This window comes from Zonotrichia albicollis, chromosome 14 (genome assembly GCF_047830755.1).
Source record: "Zonotrichia albicollis isolate bZonAlb1 chromosome 14, bZonAlb1.hap1, whole genome shotgun sequence".
NCBI classification, from domain to species: Eukaryota; Metazoa; Chordata; class Aves; order Passeriformes; family Passerellidae; genus Zonotrichia; species Zonotrichia albicollis.
In genome coordinates this window covers 6,206,636-6,225,663 of record NC_133832.1, presented here as the reverse complement: position 1 = coordinate 6,225,663, position 19,028 = coordinate 6,206,636, and the positions used below count along the sequence as shown (strand labels likewise).

The 19,028-nt window shown below is 42.6% G+C and overlaps 1 protein-coding gene across 4 annotated transcripts in view; it reads right to left on the bottom strand.

Annotated features, from left to right (window-relative positions):
• HTR2C (5-hydroxytryptamine receptor 2C) overlaps positions 1–19,028 on the bottom strand; it is a 217,877-nt gene that overhangs the window by 4,710 nt on the left and 194,139 nt on the right. For 3 of the 4 annotated variants that reach the window (XM_074551568.1, XM_005484510.4, XM_074551569.1), the window contains one exon: positions 9,985–10,185. The exons of the other annotated variant lie outside the window; for it this stretch is intronic. In XM_074551568.1, coding sequence (XP_074407669.1) covers positions 9,985–10,185 — 201 coding nt within the window. The remainder of the gene's footprint in view (positions 1–9,984; positions 10,186–19,028) is intronic. 4 annotated transcript variants of the gene reach the window in all.

Genomic DNA, 19,028 nt, shown 5'->3' with positions numbered 1-19,028 from the left:
CAGTCCCACATCAGGACAGACCCAAAACCTTCCAGAGGCAACAACATATTTTGGAATGCCACAACCTGTGTGCACAGAAAACACGTGGTGGGCCAGATCTAGTTAAAGTATCATGGGTTCATCTAGTCCTGTCTCGTATCTTTGGCAAGTACCAGAAGTTTAGGGCCATGGTACAAAATGGGTACAAAATGGGGCAGCTGTAAGCATTATACCTTAGAAAATTCCAAAGCAAGAATTTGCATCCAGATCTCATTTTTAAAATAACCTTTGAGAGATTTATCTTCATGATAAATCTTATGAATCCTTCATCTCATTTCTAACTCCACAATACTCACTGGCATTCAGTTCCACAATCTCTCTGTTTTTCATCTGAACCAAGTGCTTCTTGCTCATTTAAATTTGCTGCCTGATAATTTCCTTTGACTCCCCTCTGTACGTGTACTGTGAGAAACAGTGAATAATCACTATCTGGTCACCTTTTCCACCTTCTAAATGATTTTAGAGACCTGTTATCATCTCTTCTGTCTGACTTCTCTTTTGGAGCCGAAGGATGCTATTCTATTCAGTCTCTCTCCTCATGCCAAACTCATTCTATGCTTTTGATTATCTCTCTTTATTTCTCTTTAAGTTGTTTTTTTCTCTTTTAAAGAAACAAAAAAGCCCTGCACACCTGAGCAGCTAGAGAGCAACAGAGTGAATTCTGTGCTCCCCTCTGGGCACCTGGCTGTTCACTCCTCAGTGGTCTATGTGTCTGTGACTGGCCATGCCCTCCTTGAGCTCCTCCACCCAAGAAATAACAACACTGAGGCCATTGTTGTGTCTGAATTGATTTTTTGGAGTTGCTGTGAACATCACAGGTTCAAAAAGCTAATCCTGTGGGACTCTAAATTTCTTAACAGGAAGAATTACATGCTTAAGAGATTAACCAGGGCATTTTTACTACTCCAGCTAAGTGTTTTTCAGGATTCTGGGGAATTCATCTGCTATTTGTCATTACCAGAAAATTACCATTTGGCAGTAATCAAGTGATGGAATTTCTTCTGAAAATTAAGGATGATAAATGCCTTCTGTGACTGTAGCATGTGTTTTCTTAGCTTAGTACTAGTTCCAGGATTTGCTCTTCCTTCCCTCTCCATGCCAGTGCTCATGAGTTCACCTTTGGCAAGGCAGCTGCCTCCTTTCTGATATGCTACCTGCTATCTTCCTTGTGCCAATTCCCTGCCACTGCAATAACCTTCACCTCAGAAACCCATCATTAAAGACCTCATCCTAACGCCTTGGCTCCATCAAACCACAGACATCTGGGAGATGGTGGAAGTTAGACTAAGCACTCTCTACACAAAGAAGAAATCTAAATTAGGTCCATGGCATTACACTGGAGTTATATTTGCATGTATAATTTTATGCTTTAGTGCCCTCTGTAACACCTAACCTTTGAAATGAAACTCCAAAATGAATGAAAGTTCATTCATGAAGTAGTCATCATTTAAGTTGGTGTTATTGCTTTAGCCAAGGGAAATGAGATGAGGTTTTGGGATATGTTCACACATAAGCTGACATTTATGTGACACACATAAGGTACATTTGGGAAGAATAATCTAGTTCTGGGATATGATGGATAAACAAATCAAGAGCACTGATGGCAGCCTAAAACTCTGCATGAGCATGAGATAGCTCAGCCTTAATGACAGGGAATGAGGGGGCAGCTGCTGGAAAAGTGGATAAATGGAAAAGTGTCTCTTACCTCTCACATGAGAATGTGAGATTTCAAACTGAGAACGCACAGAAGAAAGAGAGCACTAAGTCTTTATTTGCACTTTCTTCCAGTCTGGGAAAATCCCATCATTAAGAGCAGTAGGAAGAAAGATGCCCTCAGATGAGCTGGCCACATGCTTTGATTCAGCTGTGAGCTGGATTCAGCACTACCCTCATCTCTAATGCCTTCCTTCACTTCACACCTCTCCTTTGAAACTTGTCTTTAATATATGATTTATCACCAATCCACTGCACAATTGAGTCTGAAAGGGAGCCAATTCTGTACCCACCTTGGGCAACAGGGACTGACCCACAGTGAGAAGTGTGAAAGGTCTCAGACACTTCAGAGGAGGTTCCTTCATGGGGAAACCTGCAAATCACTGCTACCACCATCCGAAATGCACTAAAACCTGCTTGCACACACAGCTCACAGCCTGGGCCTGTTTCAGCAGGGGTGCCTTGATCACCCCTGAGCAGTCCTAGGGCTCCTGGACATGCATGAACACAGATGCCTGCCTGACTTGAGTTCTGCCCTTTGAACAAGTGCAGAGAAAGCATCCAGCTCCACCTGACTCAAGCAATCCACAGCACTAACAATGCAGATTTACCTGTCCATAATTTAGGAACTGAGGTGGTCAGAGAATACCAAACCCCACAGCAGTGCAGGAGGGTGAGTGTCCAATCAGGCCAGAGGCTCTGAAGCTGCCTGCTGTCCACAGCCCATTGTCAGTGCAGCTCTCTGGGCCCCAGTGCAGAGCATTTCCTGAGCTTCTCCCTGACACACTCTTCATCAACAAACATCAGGCTGATGTAGTGAGCTCAAGTCTCCAGCCTCAGAGGCATTTTCCAGTTGTGTCAAATAACCCTTTCTAACTAAGGTGGCAGCAAATTCCCCAAAACAGGCAATGCTGCTCCTAAAACTTGCAAGGTTAAAGTGCTGCATATCACAGGGCTCCTCAGAGCAAACTTGGCCCTGTTGTTTGAAGCCTGAGCAGTGCCTGGCACAGCTGATTTGCCCCAGCAAGAAGACACAACCAGCCACTACCAGCCAGTAAGCCAAGAACCAGGTCCCTGCTCTGGGCACCCTTCTGCCAGGTAGCAGCTTGAGCAGGACATCCCTTTACACCACAGCAGAGAAGGTGAATGGGATATTTTTCCTCCTTTAACTTGTTTGACAGAGCAGCAGGAAGCTACAGAGAGAGGGATCCTCTGGATTACAAATCCAATTACAAATGTTGTCCTAACTGCTGCCTGTCAGCTTTAAAGATGTCCTTAAGCCAGCAGAAATGTTCACCAAATGGGGCTGAGATGATACTGTGGGCACAGAGTAACAGATGCTCTTCACAGATTTTAAATTAATAAAACAAAACCCAAATGACTACAAATACAGATTTATTAAATATTTACTAGAGAAAAAGTTGGCTAAAAAGCCCAAATTTGTATTCACAGATACTTTGACTTAAATGAAAAACAATATATTTTTTGTGTTTAATACCTTGTTTTCTTTGGTGAAAGCCCAGGAGCCTGACAGAGATTACAGAGATTACTGAATAACTGTGTCTTTGATGGTTATTTCCACTAAAAAAGGCAAGAATTTCCACTCTTCTACATGAACACATTTTCTCCAAGGACAACTACCTAACTAAAGAAAACAGAGGCATATGGGTTTACTCTGACTTTCCATGTGTGGAATTCTCAGGCTGAATACAAGAGTGGTCACATTTTGCTGCAGCTACAGGAGCTTGGGAAGGCCAGGGACCACCTCTCCTGGGGTCAGCACTGAATTCAAAGTCTGCTGTGTCCATGGGAAAAGCTCTTTGGACCTCACTGCCACTCTCCTGACATCTACAGACAATTGAAAAGGAAATAGCAAAGAGAAAGCTGTGTGCCAAACAAGTCTGTGGCTGCCACAAATACACCAGTGTAAAAACAAGAACACTGCTGAACACTACATGTTCAAATCTACATCTTTAACCTCATATTTAAACAAACATAAATGAAAATAAACCTCATATTTAAACTAAAACAAATCTGTTTGGTTTCATAGCTGCCTCACAAAGTTCCTGCACATTTCTCTCATTCAGACAGCAAGAAGCAAACCCCACCAGCCAGCAGCCTCCTGCAGTGTGCAGGAAAAGACAGTGGGTTTAGAAACCAAAGCTTTTCAGAGGAAAATTGAAGAATGTTGGCTTCTGAAGTGTTCAAAATCACTAGAATTCCATATTGTCTTCATATTTCAGCAGACTAACTGCAGTGCCTTTCATGTACTAATATTGCAACAATGCCCCTTCAGGGCCGGATTAGCTCTAGTTTTATCTGACCATTCCAATAAAACAATTGTGCCAGCCTTGTATTGGTTGAAAGCCAAAGATAAAAGAGGGGATGAACTTTGAAGGATCTCCCTGCCCACAGCAAGCACAACTGCAAACAGATGAAAGCCATTAGTGACTGTGCCTGGATGAGCTGCTGACCTTTTCTCAAACCTTGGGAGAGCACTGAGCAACCTGAGCCAGATGGAAAACCAGCAAACAACAGTATAAGACAGAAGAAATAAATTACTTTCCCACTTGCCCTTCTATTTTGCTCAATGACTTCTGTTGGTTTGCACAGTTTCTGATTGTGCATTTGAAGGAGGGTCATGGGGATCCTGCTCACACCAGAGCCCTGCCAGGGCTGGGCTGCCCCTGGCAGTCCTGGACTGATGCTCAGGAGCAGAACCTCAGACACAAACATCAGCATCCCCCTTGCTCATGGGAACAGACCTGGTGGGATGCTCAGTCTAATTTCTGTCCAAATTCTTCACATACTGTCACCATCTGCTGCTGTCCCAGGCAAAACCTTTCACTGACATCCAGTGACAAGGTCAAACCAATCCAAGGACCCTGAAATCACCTGGAATCACAAGGTACTTCCCTAACTCTGAATTCAGCTTGTTACCAGCCAATATGTTCTTCCTCACCTTGATAACTCTTGATACTGTGCTGGGGAGATCAATGACCCCCTTGGGAATCATGGAACAAGCATTCAATCAAAAAAATGTCTATAGATAAAATAACTTTGTAGACATCTCAAGTGGGAAACAGGCAGATGACACCTTAGTGTCATAAAGCAAATATTTCAGTCTCACCCATGACCAGAAGGCAGGTCTGAAAAAGTTTTATGAGCAGAAGCCACCTCTACTGCTCCACAAAAGGCAACCTGCAGCCCAGCTTGCAATGCTAATGCCACCTCTGGTGAGGCAAACAAAAATTATCAGATCAGCATCACTGCAGCACCTCTGCCTACAGGCCGAACTACAATCCCCATGCTCTCAAGAAAAGAATTTTAGTCAAACATACCCTGTCAGCCATTCAGTGTCAAATAGAAAAAGGAAAAAAAAAAAATTAAAGTACATTAATACAGTGTATTTTAAATCTCCCAGACCTGGAAAGATATTAAGCTCCCTTAGACTTTACTAGCATCCAACCATTTTCCCAGCAATATATGTCGTTGCTGGCCTTCTGTTCAGGCAGTGCTCATAGTCAGGAATGTGTATGTTTTTCCAGGAAATGGAGGGTGATTGTCTAACCTCTGCTTTGCCAGTAACAGTGGTTTCAGCACTGCTTCCTTGCATCCAAGTGATGAGCCACAGAGCCTGCCTGCTTAGTGGGAAAGGTTTGAGCAAAATCCCAAATGAACATATTTTTGACCTTCCATGGGCTGTCTTCTTTATCAGCAGTGGTTTTGCCCTTTTCCCATGAAATCTGTCTAGAGGTTTGTGCTAACCTGAAGCCTGCAAAGAAATTCCTGGGGTTTTGTTCTTGTCCCAAAGCATGATCTCCCAGGAGCAGCTCCAGCACAGAGCAAAGGGTGCCAGGAGCAAACACACCCCACCAGCACAGGAGCCATGGAAATGCCTTGCTGGGCTGCCCCTGGCCCCAGAGGCACTGATGGACAGAAACGCAAACCAGAACCCTGCATGTGCTCTGGGGCTGTGACCTCAGGGAGCTCCGAGAGCTGTTCCAGGCCCCCTTGGTCTCCCTGCACCACCTGCCCTCAGCACATCCCCCTGCCCTAGGGGAGCACAATTCCTTTTGGATCAGTGCTGCCACTCCAGGATTGTCTCCAGCGAGAGAGGAGAAGGCTCAGCTGGTATCTGGAGGCTCTTGAAGGACATCATTAGAGCAGCTTGCAAGCATGAGGCTGCTCAGCCCCTGAGAGACACAAACACTCAGGGCAGAAACAAAAAGCTGTTAGATGTAAGTTCACTTAGTCTGAGATGAGTGTACTGATCCTCACAGCACACATTTATACTTTTCATATTCTTCCATATTTCTATAAATAGATCTCCTAAATAAAACAATGAAGCACTATGAAAGTTGAATGGGGATTTAAATTTCATTTTTAAACCTGAATGGTTTATCATACACACAAACCTCAGGTACCTCCCTGAAATCAAAATGATGATCTCATTAATGAGTCACAGAAAGAATGAAAAAGATTTCAAACATGCACACACACATACAGACACACACACACAGTTTGTGGCATCTGCCTATGGCACTGACACACAGAGAAAAATTTAAGGGATAGCCCTATCTTGGTCACTTATGAACTAAATTGAATTTACACTGCTTGTGAGGATGTGAAACTGTCAGCTGGAAAATTGGCAGCATGTGTAATTTCAGCTCTCTATAGCAAATGACCAAACCTTGAACACCCCAGGAAGCAGAGGAAAAAGCCTTTCAACATATATTGGGTCACAAGGAACTGCAGAATTAAAATGTTTTAGTTATTTTCATATCAGAAGCAATGTGTGTGTACCTCCACATCAATGAAGTGCTTTCATTCAGATTTTCAGAGGGATATTTTGTTTATTTTAATGTTACCCAATTACCACTTTCTCCTGTATGACCCAGTATGCTCCCAGGGTTTGGCTGCTCCTCACCACTGCTGAGCCCTGCATGGGGACTCCACTCACCTCCTCACAGCAGGGCAGAGGAGGCTGTGAGATGGCCAAGTCCCCAAGTAACTGGTGAAAACTTTGAAACTACACAAAGTCTGAAATCTTGAAACAATACCAAGACTCTGCCAGCAGGCTCACACCTAAAATTGATTTTCATTTTCAATTGTGAGGATATTTCTGTTGCCTGTGTTTTAATTTCCAGCCTCAGCACAGTGCTATCTACCACAAAACTAATTTTTACAAGCCCAGCCCTTCACAGCCACTTTTCCTCTAACTGACTACAAAAATCTTGCTAAGTTATGTTTGCTAAAGCACAGGACAATTGTCTGTGATGTACTTTTATCTGGAACAAAGAGAACTTTGGAAAAGACCTATTCACAAAGAAATTGTCAAGAGACAGGAGGACTCTGTTATGTTCCCCTACTTTAAAACCTAATCATAAGTTTAGGCTTGTGCACCTTGACAAATTTGTAGCTCAATGAGCAAAAGAACCTCTTTTATATTTTGCTGTCAGCATTAATACTTCAGAAAAATGGAATGCAAAGCTATTGAATTAAGATAAATTACATGCTTTTTACTTCTTTTGAATTCTGATTCAGAAACTGAATTCAGGATTCTTTGACTGGAATGCATTTAAAAGTTTCTTCATCTGAAGCAGGATTTAGGAATTGCAAACTGACCAGCCTGCACTTGAGCCCTGCTTTGAATTTGAAGCTTAATCACAAACAGAAATGCCCAAATTCTTTTGTGACACTTAACACCAAAGTGAGGATGAATTAATTCACCTATTCATCCTCCTGAAATGAGCACAGGATTTCACCAGGCATTTCCAAGTGACAGGTAAGGCAGTTAAGAACCAGAAAACAGCAGCAATACACTTTGAGTGAGTTCTGTTTCGTTCCATGCTCAGTTTTTTCCCTTGTCTGCCACATTTCTAAATTCATTTATGAAGTACAAATAGTTATGCTAAAAATGAACTAGATGCATACCAAGAGTACTTCTCTTTCTCCATTTAATTCCCCCTACTGCAGAAAGCCCAAGTAAAAGGGCATCATATGCACTGGGGAGGAAATCTAACAGCATTTCAGTGCCCTGAACAGACTGTCTGGGGAGAAGGGATTCTGCCTCTATCTTCAAAAAAAAAAAAAAATGGATGCAAGCAAAGGCTCTCCTGAGCCAGCAGTAGCTGCATCAAAGAGAACAAACTGAACATAAAGCCCAGATGTGCTGCACGTGCTCCCAGCTGTGATCCCAACACAGGAGGGCACACAGGCACAGCTGCACCTGGGAGGGAAGTGCTGCCCATGGCAGCCCCCCAAAGCTCTGTGCACCACAAAAATTCCACAGAGCAGCTGCTCACAGCTTCTTCCTAAAGACTTTGGGGTGCTGGGGAACAGCTGCAACAGCCATTGCCTTATGGAGGGCTGACAAACCATGTGCCTTGTGGAAAAGTGCTGTATCATCTCCTTTCCAAGCTGTGCCTTGTAAGCTTCATCCTTTCAGCTGTTTGAGATCCTATCCAATGCAGAGTTACAGATCTCCTGAGGAAGCTGGTTAGGGGTGAAGTGTTTGCACTGTACAGCAGCACAGCCACCTCCCTTGGGGTGCAGCAGAGGTCACAGTCTTCCTATTTTCCATCATCATGAGCCCAATCCTTTCCAAACAGTGCCATGAAGAGACTGGCCTGTGTCTTTACTGCTTGGCCAGGCACCAGATTTCCTTACCAGTCTGCTGAATCAGTGAACCATGCATGAAGTAGCTACTTTATCCCTTGGACCCAAGTTCAAACCACAACTTGCTCCTCAAGGCACTGGTGCAGGCAGCCACTTTAGCACTAGCCAAAATTTCTAAGGATACGTCAGCAACATCTAAGGCAGCACAGGCAGAAATCTGCGAGTTAGCTCCAAAAATGCAAGCAGAACAGTTTTATTGCCCAGATTTTGCAATGTGATTTATACATCTCAGCCTGGGGGGTGTCTGTCAGCTCTCCCTCTGCATTCCAGCGCAACGTGGAGCACGAATTCTGTGCTGACTCTGAGCCTGTGCAAACCAAGCCCATGTGAACTTGTCCTCATGTGACTGCTTATGTATTGAATTCAGCAGCTTTCTTTCCCATGTCAAGTAGAGAGCACAGAGAGTTTAAAATAATAGTAATAATAATTTCAAAAAAATCCTAAGTTAATTGATTAAACCAAATCAAATTTCACTGTGGATTATATTACCAGGGGAAATGGAGCAGGCCTGTGACACATGAAAATTTGTTTCTAATAGATATTCTTGTTATGTTCATGAGGAGAGAAAATATATTTTCCCTATTTTATAATTTTTTGTTTTTTCTCATTGCCTTTTCTCAAGTCAAGCTTCTTCAAAATCAGTCCCTGTAGCACCCAGACATCCAGAATCATATTCCACTTCTAAAGCAGGCAAAAACTCAGGAGAAATTCAAATACCTGGAACATGCTTTTCCTTGTGTACAGCACTGAAAGCAAAAACCACTTCATAAGATTCATAATTCCCATTCATAAAATAGAAATGAAATATTAAATCTTTGTAAGACTGCATTTTAAACAAGCACAAAAGGCAACACAGCAAATGGAAGTGGTCATACAATTCTGCCCCTGCCCTCAAATGTCTCTTTTTTAAAGCACATTTAAAGAGTTCTACAAAACAAAATTTCTTCACAGAATTCTCAGTATTAGAGAGTCATTTTGCCATAATTTTGTGTTTTCTTCCCTATTTTACTGCTGCTTTATTTATTGTGCTTTATCAAATACGCACATGTCTTCTGCCTACTCCTCATTTACCTTCAAACTTGCTAGCTCAGTACCAGCAGCAGCCCAGGCTATAAAGGCTGAGCAGGAGCAGTAAATACCTGGCTGGCAGCCTGCCTCCAACCCCGTGCAGCTCCACTCAGACCATTACCAGGCCTTGAGAGAGTTCCACTGCAGCCACGGCAGCGCAGCCGTGAGCTCGGAGCTGGCCGCGCTCCCCGTGCCGGGCTGTGCTAATGCTGTTTGCTGCTCTGTTTACACTGCAGTTTTACAGCACCACTTGTCCTGGTATTGCTGTTATCAGCACATTTGACAGGGACACAAGCAGCAGTGGTGCTCTGAAAAATGACTGCTCCCACCAGCTGCAAGGAAAGGCTTCCATTTCCAGTTATTGTACTCAGGCATGCAGGCCAGGTAAATTAATTTGAGTATCCTCTTTAAAAAAAAATCCTAAATGAAAATTGGAGTAACACTATTATTCATTCAGACACAGTCAAGAGCCACGTTGCTTACCTATGGATATGGTCCAAACTGCAGCAATTTTCATAATGGCCTTGGTGCGGGAATTGAAGCGGCTGTGCTCAATGGGATTGCGAATTGCTACGTACCGATCAAGAGAGATGGCACAGAGATGCATAATAGATGCAGTTGAAAAGAGCACATCTAGGGAAATCCATATAGGGCACAACTGTTTAGGCAAAGGCCAAGCATAATCTGAAACATAGAGAGAAAAGAAATGAAAGGAAAAAAAGGAAAGGAAGTGATTTGGGAAGCTAGGCCATCATTTCTGAGGAACTGTTGGGGTATTTTAGGTCTGTGACACCAGTAAGGGGCACGTGCATGAGGGACGGACAGGAAACCTCTCATGGGACTTCTCTATGGGAAGTTCCTGGCTCTGGACACTCCATAAACCCATAGCCAGTTCCCACACACGTGGTTTCTGTGACCAGTAACTAAAAGGCAGTGCCTGCAAATGACCATTTTTGTGCTGTTTCCCACTCTTAACCTTTCTTCCATATCTTTACAAAATCAAATATTATATTCCTTTATAACTCACTCATCACATTATTTTCATGGATTGCAAAGAACTTTTTGGCATTAACTTGACTCAGATCCTTTCTAAAACTTCCTTGACATATCAGTCTCAGTTTCTGTCTGCTGAGGAGAAAGGTAGCAGACAGTTTTTGTGCACAGTCTAACACATAGCTAAATGACACAACTTCACCTTTTCTCCCCAGGCAGTGTGCCTTGATATCAAAGGAATACTTGCCTCCTTAAAGAGCAGCTGGGACTGAGTGGCTGGAGTTCAAAAACTGCTCTGAAGGGAGAGTGGGGTGTTATTCTTTACAGAAACTATATTAGAAAAAAGAACAAACTCAATAGTCACATCTGACTGCAGCTGGCACACAGCTCATTTGGATGCCTGCACTTATTAAACAGTTTACTCAGTGCAGAAGTGACCCAGAAAGATCCTCAAAGGCCACTGATACTTAAATCAAAGCTCAGAGAAAATTGATTTGTGAATGATATCCCCATGTCAGTGTCCAGAATGGATTGTGTGAGATCAATAACATGTTCTGCCAAGCTCTGGGCTTCTTACCAAAACAAATCAAGAGTATCTATAGCAGCTGAAAACATGAGAGACTTTATAATAATTGAATAATGAGATATTCTTGTGTCTTCATTCAGAACATGAATGTCTAAAGCAAGTTTACCCCAAGGATCAGAATCATCACTCAGTAGAATCAATGTTATATTAAGAATGGTGCAGCTCCATCCTACTGATCTCAAATGGTAAGGATGAAATATTAGTGTCAGAAATCATAGTTTGAAACAAATTACCCAGCCAAGAGAGACCCAAAATACTTTCATGCAGAAACCTGAGATTAACTGAACCAGAGTAAATTATTATGAAATGTCCCAGAGAAGCCGAGGAACCTTTCACAAAGAGCACAGCAGAATGAGATGGACACATTAGCTCATTTCACCAGTGGGAAACAAGCAGATGAAGTGCTAAGTACTCACCAAACCCACACAGCCAGACCTCAGCTCTGGGGAGATAAGCCACTCATTTCAGGGAGTGTGCACCATGTCTATTAAATGGCCTGTGAGTGGACTGAAATCCACAGCAGCAAGCATTTGAGAGGTCCCTGTCAAAGGGAACGAAGTAAAGCACTTTGTGGCTGGAGCATCTTTGCTTTAAAAGGCACCTCTGCTGTACAAATGAATAGAGCTTGATTAAATATGACTCAGCCCCTTTATAACACTAGGATCAAATTCCCTGCCTCTTGCTCACTTCACACTTTGTTATAGCTGAGGACATCACTGCCATCAGCCTGCAATTGAGCTCAGAGCTGCAGCCAAGCGCACTTTGGATTTTCTGGGTGATGCCTCAGTGAATGCTCTGGGGAAGAAGAAGTCAGAAATCCTTTAAGTGGGAGCTGTGTTCCCTGCACAGCCCCAGGCTCTCACTGCCAGCCCACACCAAAGCACATCCAGCACACTTTACCCCTCAGCACTCCTCTGAGCTGCCAGAGCCAGCTTTGTGCTCAGCTGGGATGAACCAGGAGCACAAAGCCCCGAGTGCTCCCTGATGGAGAGAGCGGTCCCTGGGAGCTTGGGCAGCGTGATCATGGCTGTGCAGCAGCCTCTGCAGAGGGAACAGTGACACTGATGGCTACTCCCCACACCAGGCAGATGGCCAGGAAACCCCCAGTGTCTCCAGAAAAAGCCAGCCAGCCTCCAGGCTTCCTGTGCGTGGGAGCCTCTCGGGCTGAGCCGCGCTGCTGCAGCGGGCACAGCCTGATGGCTGACATTTGCTAGACCTGCAAGAGGTTTCTACAGCAACCACCTTTCCAGCATTATTGAATGATGAACAGCCTCCCTTGCCTCTTCCTTCAAGCTTTCCAAACACTTCCAGTGGCTGATTCCCCCCTGAACAACCTCTGCTGCTGAAGTGCACTAGCACTCATCCCAGTGTGGGGACAGCAGACATCACCTGCTGCCCGGCACAGAAATGACAGACACCAACACACCCAAGCCATGCTGCCCTCAATACTGCCCAGGCAAACTGGCAGGATGCTTTTGAGGATAAAAGTGAGATGGGAGTTCTCCTAATGCCAAATCCTGTTAGTCCTTCCTCTCCCTGAGCACTCCATTACACTTCCAGCTGAACAGGCACGAGTAGACATTTTACTTTCTCACGAAGTTTCCTGAAATGATCTGCAATAACAAAATGTCACTCCGGAAATTTGTAGAATGGCAGCTTGTAACACATCACAGTAGCTCAATTGGAAGGGCATAATATATATTCTAGCTCAAAATGTAATTATTTTTAAGTAAGCATGGTGCGTGCCTTTGAAAAACACCTACACAGCCTACAAAGCCAGTAATTTGTAAAAAAAGAAAAACAGCTTTATTCTAATTCTGTTTTGAATAAATGTACAAAACATAGGAAATGTGCCCTGTGACTGTGCCAAGATGCAAACAAGGATTAAAAAAAAGTCTGTTAACGATGTTATACCTTTAAAACAATTTTATCCTCAGAAGCACTCTAATTACAGAGGGTAACATTTCTCTAATTTGTTCTTTTTTCTCTTATTTCATTTACAAAGAATAGCAATTACCCTATATTTAGAAGAGCAGATGACTGAGTGAAATGAATTCTTGGACCCCAGCACCTCTAAGATATAGTAATTGCATTTCCAGTGAAAAATATTCATCTCGGTCCAAATTTGGCTCCAAGAAAGAAACAGTTCTAAACACTTGCATAAGCAAAAAACCAAGTTCTTTGTAACTAACACAGATTTTTGTACCTTAAATTAATCTGAGCCCTTAAAATCCTATATTTAATGCACTGGCAGGTAGACAAGTGTAGATAGGTATATAGGAGAGTGCTGAAGGGAATTAGATGAATGTAGCAGATCAAAACAAGTTGGTATTTCTTTACACAGCATGTAATCAAACCACAGAATTTTGCCTCCAAATATTTTGTGAGTGTAGAAATTTACACTGGCCACAAGTTGGTATTTCTTTACACAGCATGTAATCAAACCACAGAATTTTGCCTCCAAATATTTTGTGAGTGTAGAAATTTACACTGGCCAAATTAACAGAGAAAAGTGTACAGAGAACTATTGCAGTGATATTACTTTGAGGTCAGTGCTAGCTTCTGGTTCTGATCAGAATAAAATCAGCATGCAAAAATCCTTGCAAGAAGGAAACTTCTGCAGAATATTGCCTCAGCCTCTAGGACTGAATAGCATCTCATGGCATCTGTGGTTGATGTGGTTCCTCACAGGACACATGGGACAAACACTCATATTTAAGTCATGGTCCCCAGGTGGGATTTCATCTCCTGCCCCAGGAGGAAATAGCAAAACACAGTTCCTGTGTGTCACTGAAGAGCTGAGATGAGCACAAACTGCTGGCAGAAAAACAAAGAAACTCAAAGGCATTTTGGCATAGCCACAGACTATATCTGTGTGGAGTTAATTTGCTGTCAGATAAGAGTTCCTTACATTTTTTGTGTTTTTCATCAAGAAAGATGGCAGCTATGAAACTGAGTCACTTTTGTCAGAGCTTTATGCATATGGGTAAAAAGAGTTGCTTAGCACTGTTATTGGCATTGTTCAGTGTGCATGAGAGTCAGGATTACCAGCTACTGTAGAAGGAGGTGACTGAACAAAACACAGCAAATTGAAGCAAAATTAATTAAGTCAAATGGTAAAACAGAATTACTCCAGATTGTAGGAGAATGGTTGTACAGAAAAATAAAACATGTCTGTTTCTTGTACATGTTCAGTACTTCTACAATCTGCTCCAGGATATCTCCTGGGAAAATCTAGTATAACACCTAGGACAAATCTGGAATAACAGCAACAAAATACCTGCTTACATAACAATAAAGTGAAGAACTCTGTAAAATTTATCTCTGTATCTTCATGAGAAACTCACAGCAATCTGCATGAATCATTCTTTTTCCAGCCACAAACAGGAATTTGGAAAAGGTTTCAGCACACATTTGCTGTGTTTAGCCTTGTATGTATTGGGATGGATAAAAAACATCCTTCAAAATGACACTGGAAGAAAAACTATATATTTTGTCTCAGTATGATATTTGACATATATGCACACTATATATACTATTTATGTAAAAGAAACAGAGCTAACATGTGCAAAATAAGTACTAAAGATGCTTCTGTGTATTCAAAAGCCTTTTTTAACATTGTTCATTGGGTTGGCTAAAAAATAAAATATGCGTAACACTTCTCATTTTAGGCTTCTGATATTTACTGTGTTTACAATTAACTTTTAACTGCTTTGATGAATTGAATGAAGAAAGGCAGCAGTAAAGTAAATGCAGCAGTTGAGTAAATAAATCCCAGTACAAAGCAGAACCTCTCAGCAGTTAAAAAGGCAACACCCTGTGCTTGAAGCACCTTTATCATCCTGCAGCTGCCACAGGTCTGGCTCAGGCCATTCACTGACCCACTGCTCTGCAGAGTGCTCTGACCCTTGGGAAGGTCAGCAGAAAGACCCAGGAGATGCCTCAGATAATTCCCTGGGAATTCCAACAGGAGCAGAGTGCCCCAAGCAATGACAGCCCTCACCTGGGTTTCCTTGCAGCAGCAGACAATGCAAACAGCAGCCCAGGACAGACCCCTACCACTTTCTGAGGGGTTTTGCTGCTTTTGAAGATTCTTTCACACATCCCAGGGAAAGCCACTGTTATGGTTTGTAGAATAAAGTTCACACTTTCTCACTGTTTTTTACCCCCACTGCACCATTGATGCAACTGAAGAAATTTGTACAAACCAGACTTTCCAGTGCTCACTTTAAAGGTTCATAGCTGCCACAGGCTTTACAAAAATAGAAAGCAATTACATTCAGTTTTAACATTATTGCATTGCATTACTCCCAAGGGAATGAAAGAATTTAAATTATTCTCTTCTCTCTCTCTTATCTAGGAAGTAAAGCATTTGTAAGTCTGAAACACCACACCACGAAGTGTAAAGCTACGTTATCTCTTCTCTGCTAGTTTGTTTTCTTCAAATTTACATAGACAAATGACTCAGAGACATCCATATCCCTCTGAGAGTCACACACCCAAGGGTGCTGAAAATCTCCATTGTGCCCAAGAAGTACAGAACATTTTGCTTGGTCCCCCACAGCCATCAGTGTTTACACTGTCCAGAGAGGGGCTCAGGGACATGCAGCCTCCTGGCTAAAGCAACAGCTGATCTCAGGGGCAGCACTGCCAATTCTTTTGATTTCATCACCAATAGAGTGGAATTTAAAGTTTTTCCAATATATTGAACTCCTGGGCATCAAGTTACATGAGAAATTATGTTTACCTTTAAGTTTCTAGTCTGCATTTTCCTAGAGGGAAAAAAGACTGTCCTAAGGCTAGCTGGATCCCTTAAACATCACATGTTCCAGCACAGTCAAGCACAGGGACATAACCTATACACAAAGAATGATGGTGACTTTTAGCAGAAGGATTCTGTTCTTCAGTGCTGCAAGTTCAAAAAGGCTTGAACGTCCCAAGGGGTGCTTGTCGCAGACATTTTTTTATGAAAATCCTTTCTTAGGATTTTTTCTTCCTGAGAAGCTGAGAGGCCTCAGGAACAAAATGTAAACAATGGTTATCTGCTGCTGTGGAATGCAACAGGTGCATCTGGGATTGGTCTCGAGTGGATGTTTGGATTTAGTGACCAGTCACAGCAGAGCTGGCTCTCTCTCTCTCTGTCCGAGCCAGCTGCCTTTGTTATTATTCTTTTCTGTTCTAGTCTTAGCTTAGCCAGCCTTCTGAGATGAAGCTTTTCCTTCTATTCTTTTAGTATAGTTATAATGTAATATATATATAAAAAAATAATAAGCCAAGCCTTCTGAAACAGGGAGTCAACATTCTCGTCTCTTCCCTCATCCAAGAACCCCTGTGACCACTGTCACAGGTGCTGAGCAGAGGATGGGCTCTCAGGTGATGGGATGGCCAAGGGAATGGAGGAGACCACCGAGCAAGAAAAGCAGGTGATGGGATCAGTGTCCAGGGAGACACTGCTGGCACCCCACGCTTGGCTTGAACATCTGGGAGTAGAGGATGCTGCTTTGCCATAGTGCAACACCACACCAACTAGGGATTTATTTGGATCTGTGCCACTGCTCACATCCAGCTGGGCTGTGACACTCTTCCTGAGCTTTGCTTTTCCCCTGAGCTGTTTGTTTTACAGCTCCTGGAGCTGTCAGCATGGAAATGGGCATGGAGCAGCGTGGACTCCTTTGGAAACCCCTCACCACCAAGGGAAACTCCAGAGCAGCTGAATGCGCCTCCAAAGATATTTTGGTTCTTGTCTCACAAGTTACAGTGATTAATTGATGGGACTGTATTTTATTGCAAATTAAACAATTGCACTCACATGCTGTTATAAGAATTTTAGCTGTTAGATTTTCCTTTCTATCCAGTATTGCAATGACTTGCAGTCTTGACAGAATGTGTAAGAAAGAAGGAAAATTAAAGCTAGAACAGATATAATTATCTGAGCTAGGGAAAGGTTGCTTGAATACCATTTAAGTACTATTGTAAATGCAAGGAGCCAACTTTCCATATACTATACTTTGAACAACCCTGTTAATAAAATGGGATGTTTGCTAAGAAGCAAACCTAGTGAATGTTGTTTTCATCCCAATGTCAGCATCTCTTCTCTTATGGAAATATAAAATTATTCTGGTGAAATTTGTCATTCCAAAACTCCATGAGTTATATTAATTTTTTCATTTATTGGCAGAGACTAAAATTATGTTTGAAGCCAGAGGATAAATTTCTAGGCTCAGTGCTGTTCTCTGCTCACAGTTGAAGCATCTGTAGCTGCATCTGGAATTTTTGCATTGAGTGATATGGACAGTTAACAGAGCAATGGCACAATTAATTGAATTGTTTCAGCAAGTTCATGTAAAGAGTTCCTTCCAGCCTTTTAACTCCAAAAGAGCAGGGATCTCTTCACACATTTCTGAGCTACATGTTCTTCATAGTAATTGATCTCAATGAAACCACTGCCTAATAAAATATCCATAACAGTAAACATTTTCTATCCACTGCTGTTCTGTATGTCAGCACAGCATCAGGAGAGCATCCTCTCCTTCAATTTCCTTCATGCAGCTCATAGATCAGCCTTCACCTGTTATTTATACACGTAATAAAGCAACAGTTGGATGAACACCACACTGTAAGTAAGCCCACAAGCAAACACAAACCTCACACAGACCTCACACATACCTTCTAAACATGAGAATATAAATATTTTCAAATAATCTGTCTCATTACAAAGTGCACAAACATGTGTCAGTAACAGGTGGTTTTCCTCGGTTCTGATGAAAATGAGAAAGATCCATTATCATAAGAAGTAGCTGCCAAAGCTTACAGATCATCTGAGGAAACTAAAATTCAGAACTGAAAATGATGTGGCATTATTCAATTACAGCTGTCTGCTGAGCAGAAGCCATCTGCTTGAACTCAGAGTTCCTAATACCAAATCAAGTCTTTAAACTCTGCCTCAATCCTAGGACTGCCTCTAGGGCTAGGGAAAGGACACAAAACCATAAAGAGGAAATTTTTTAGGCATTTGGTTTTATTTCAGCATAACCCAGTGGCAATTCAGATGTCTGTGCTATGCTGACAGCTGCCTGGGAGCCTACATGGGATTAATCCTCTTTCTCAGCTCTGGCTCCCTCCTGACAATGCAGCTGGACAAATTGGCCTCCAAATCATGGTAAAATACCTGATATCAGTAACAGATAAAATATTCCTTGGATATGAAGAGTTCCTTATTCAGAGAACACAGATCTGCCATCTTTCACTAGCCAACATTTTTATTAAATCTTCCAGGAAGATGACAAATTTGATAAGAATTTGCATACTCACTGCAAACCAGCAGTGCTGGCTTTGAGCATAGGATGCAGATGTTTGGTCTGCTCTACCTGCCATGCCCACTCAGTATTTTTCCCCTGTGTCTTGGGCTATAGAGCATGATGTGAGATCTGCTGTTTGAAAAGTGTCAGTGATTTTGCCTCCCTCTTGCTTCAGGCTGCTTGATGTGCCCAGGGTGTGATCCTTGTTCTGCCCCCATTCAGTGCAGCCCTGCACCTGCTCAGCCCTGTGCCAAAGCAGAGTGTAACCCACACTCAAGAGCTTTGGGGAATTGGGGATATTGAAGGAGTTCAGTGAATCAGCTTTCCCACTAGGGACAGTGGGTTAATGCTCTGCTGCACTTCGTGCCAGTGGGAGGCACAGTTTGCTGTCTGATGAGGTCAAAAGCCAGCACAAGCAGTTGGTGAGACTGATGCTGGCAAGAAACCACTTCAGCCAAAGGAAAGAAACCATATTTTGGTCGTGCTTAGAGATAATAATTTTCATTCTTGGTATTTCTCAGGATTTGCAGAACACATGCCACATTTAGCTTCCTCCAAGGAAGCTGATTCCTCCATCTCTGATTCTAAGTGATTATACAGCTAAGAATGCCAGTGTGAGTGTGTTCCACAGCAGCCACTGCCAAAAGCAA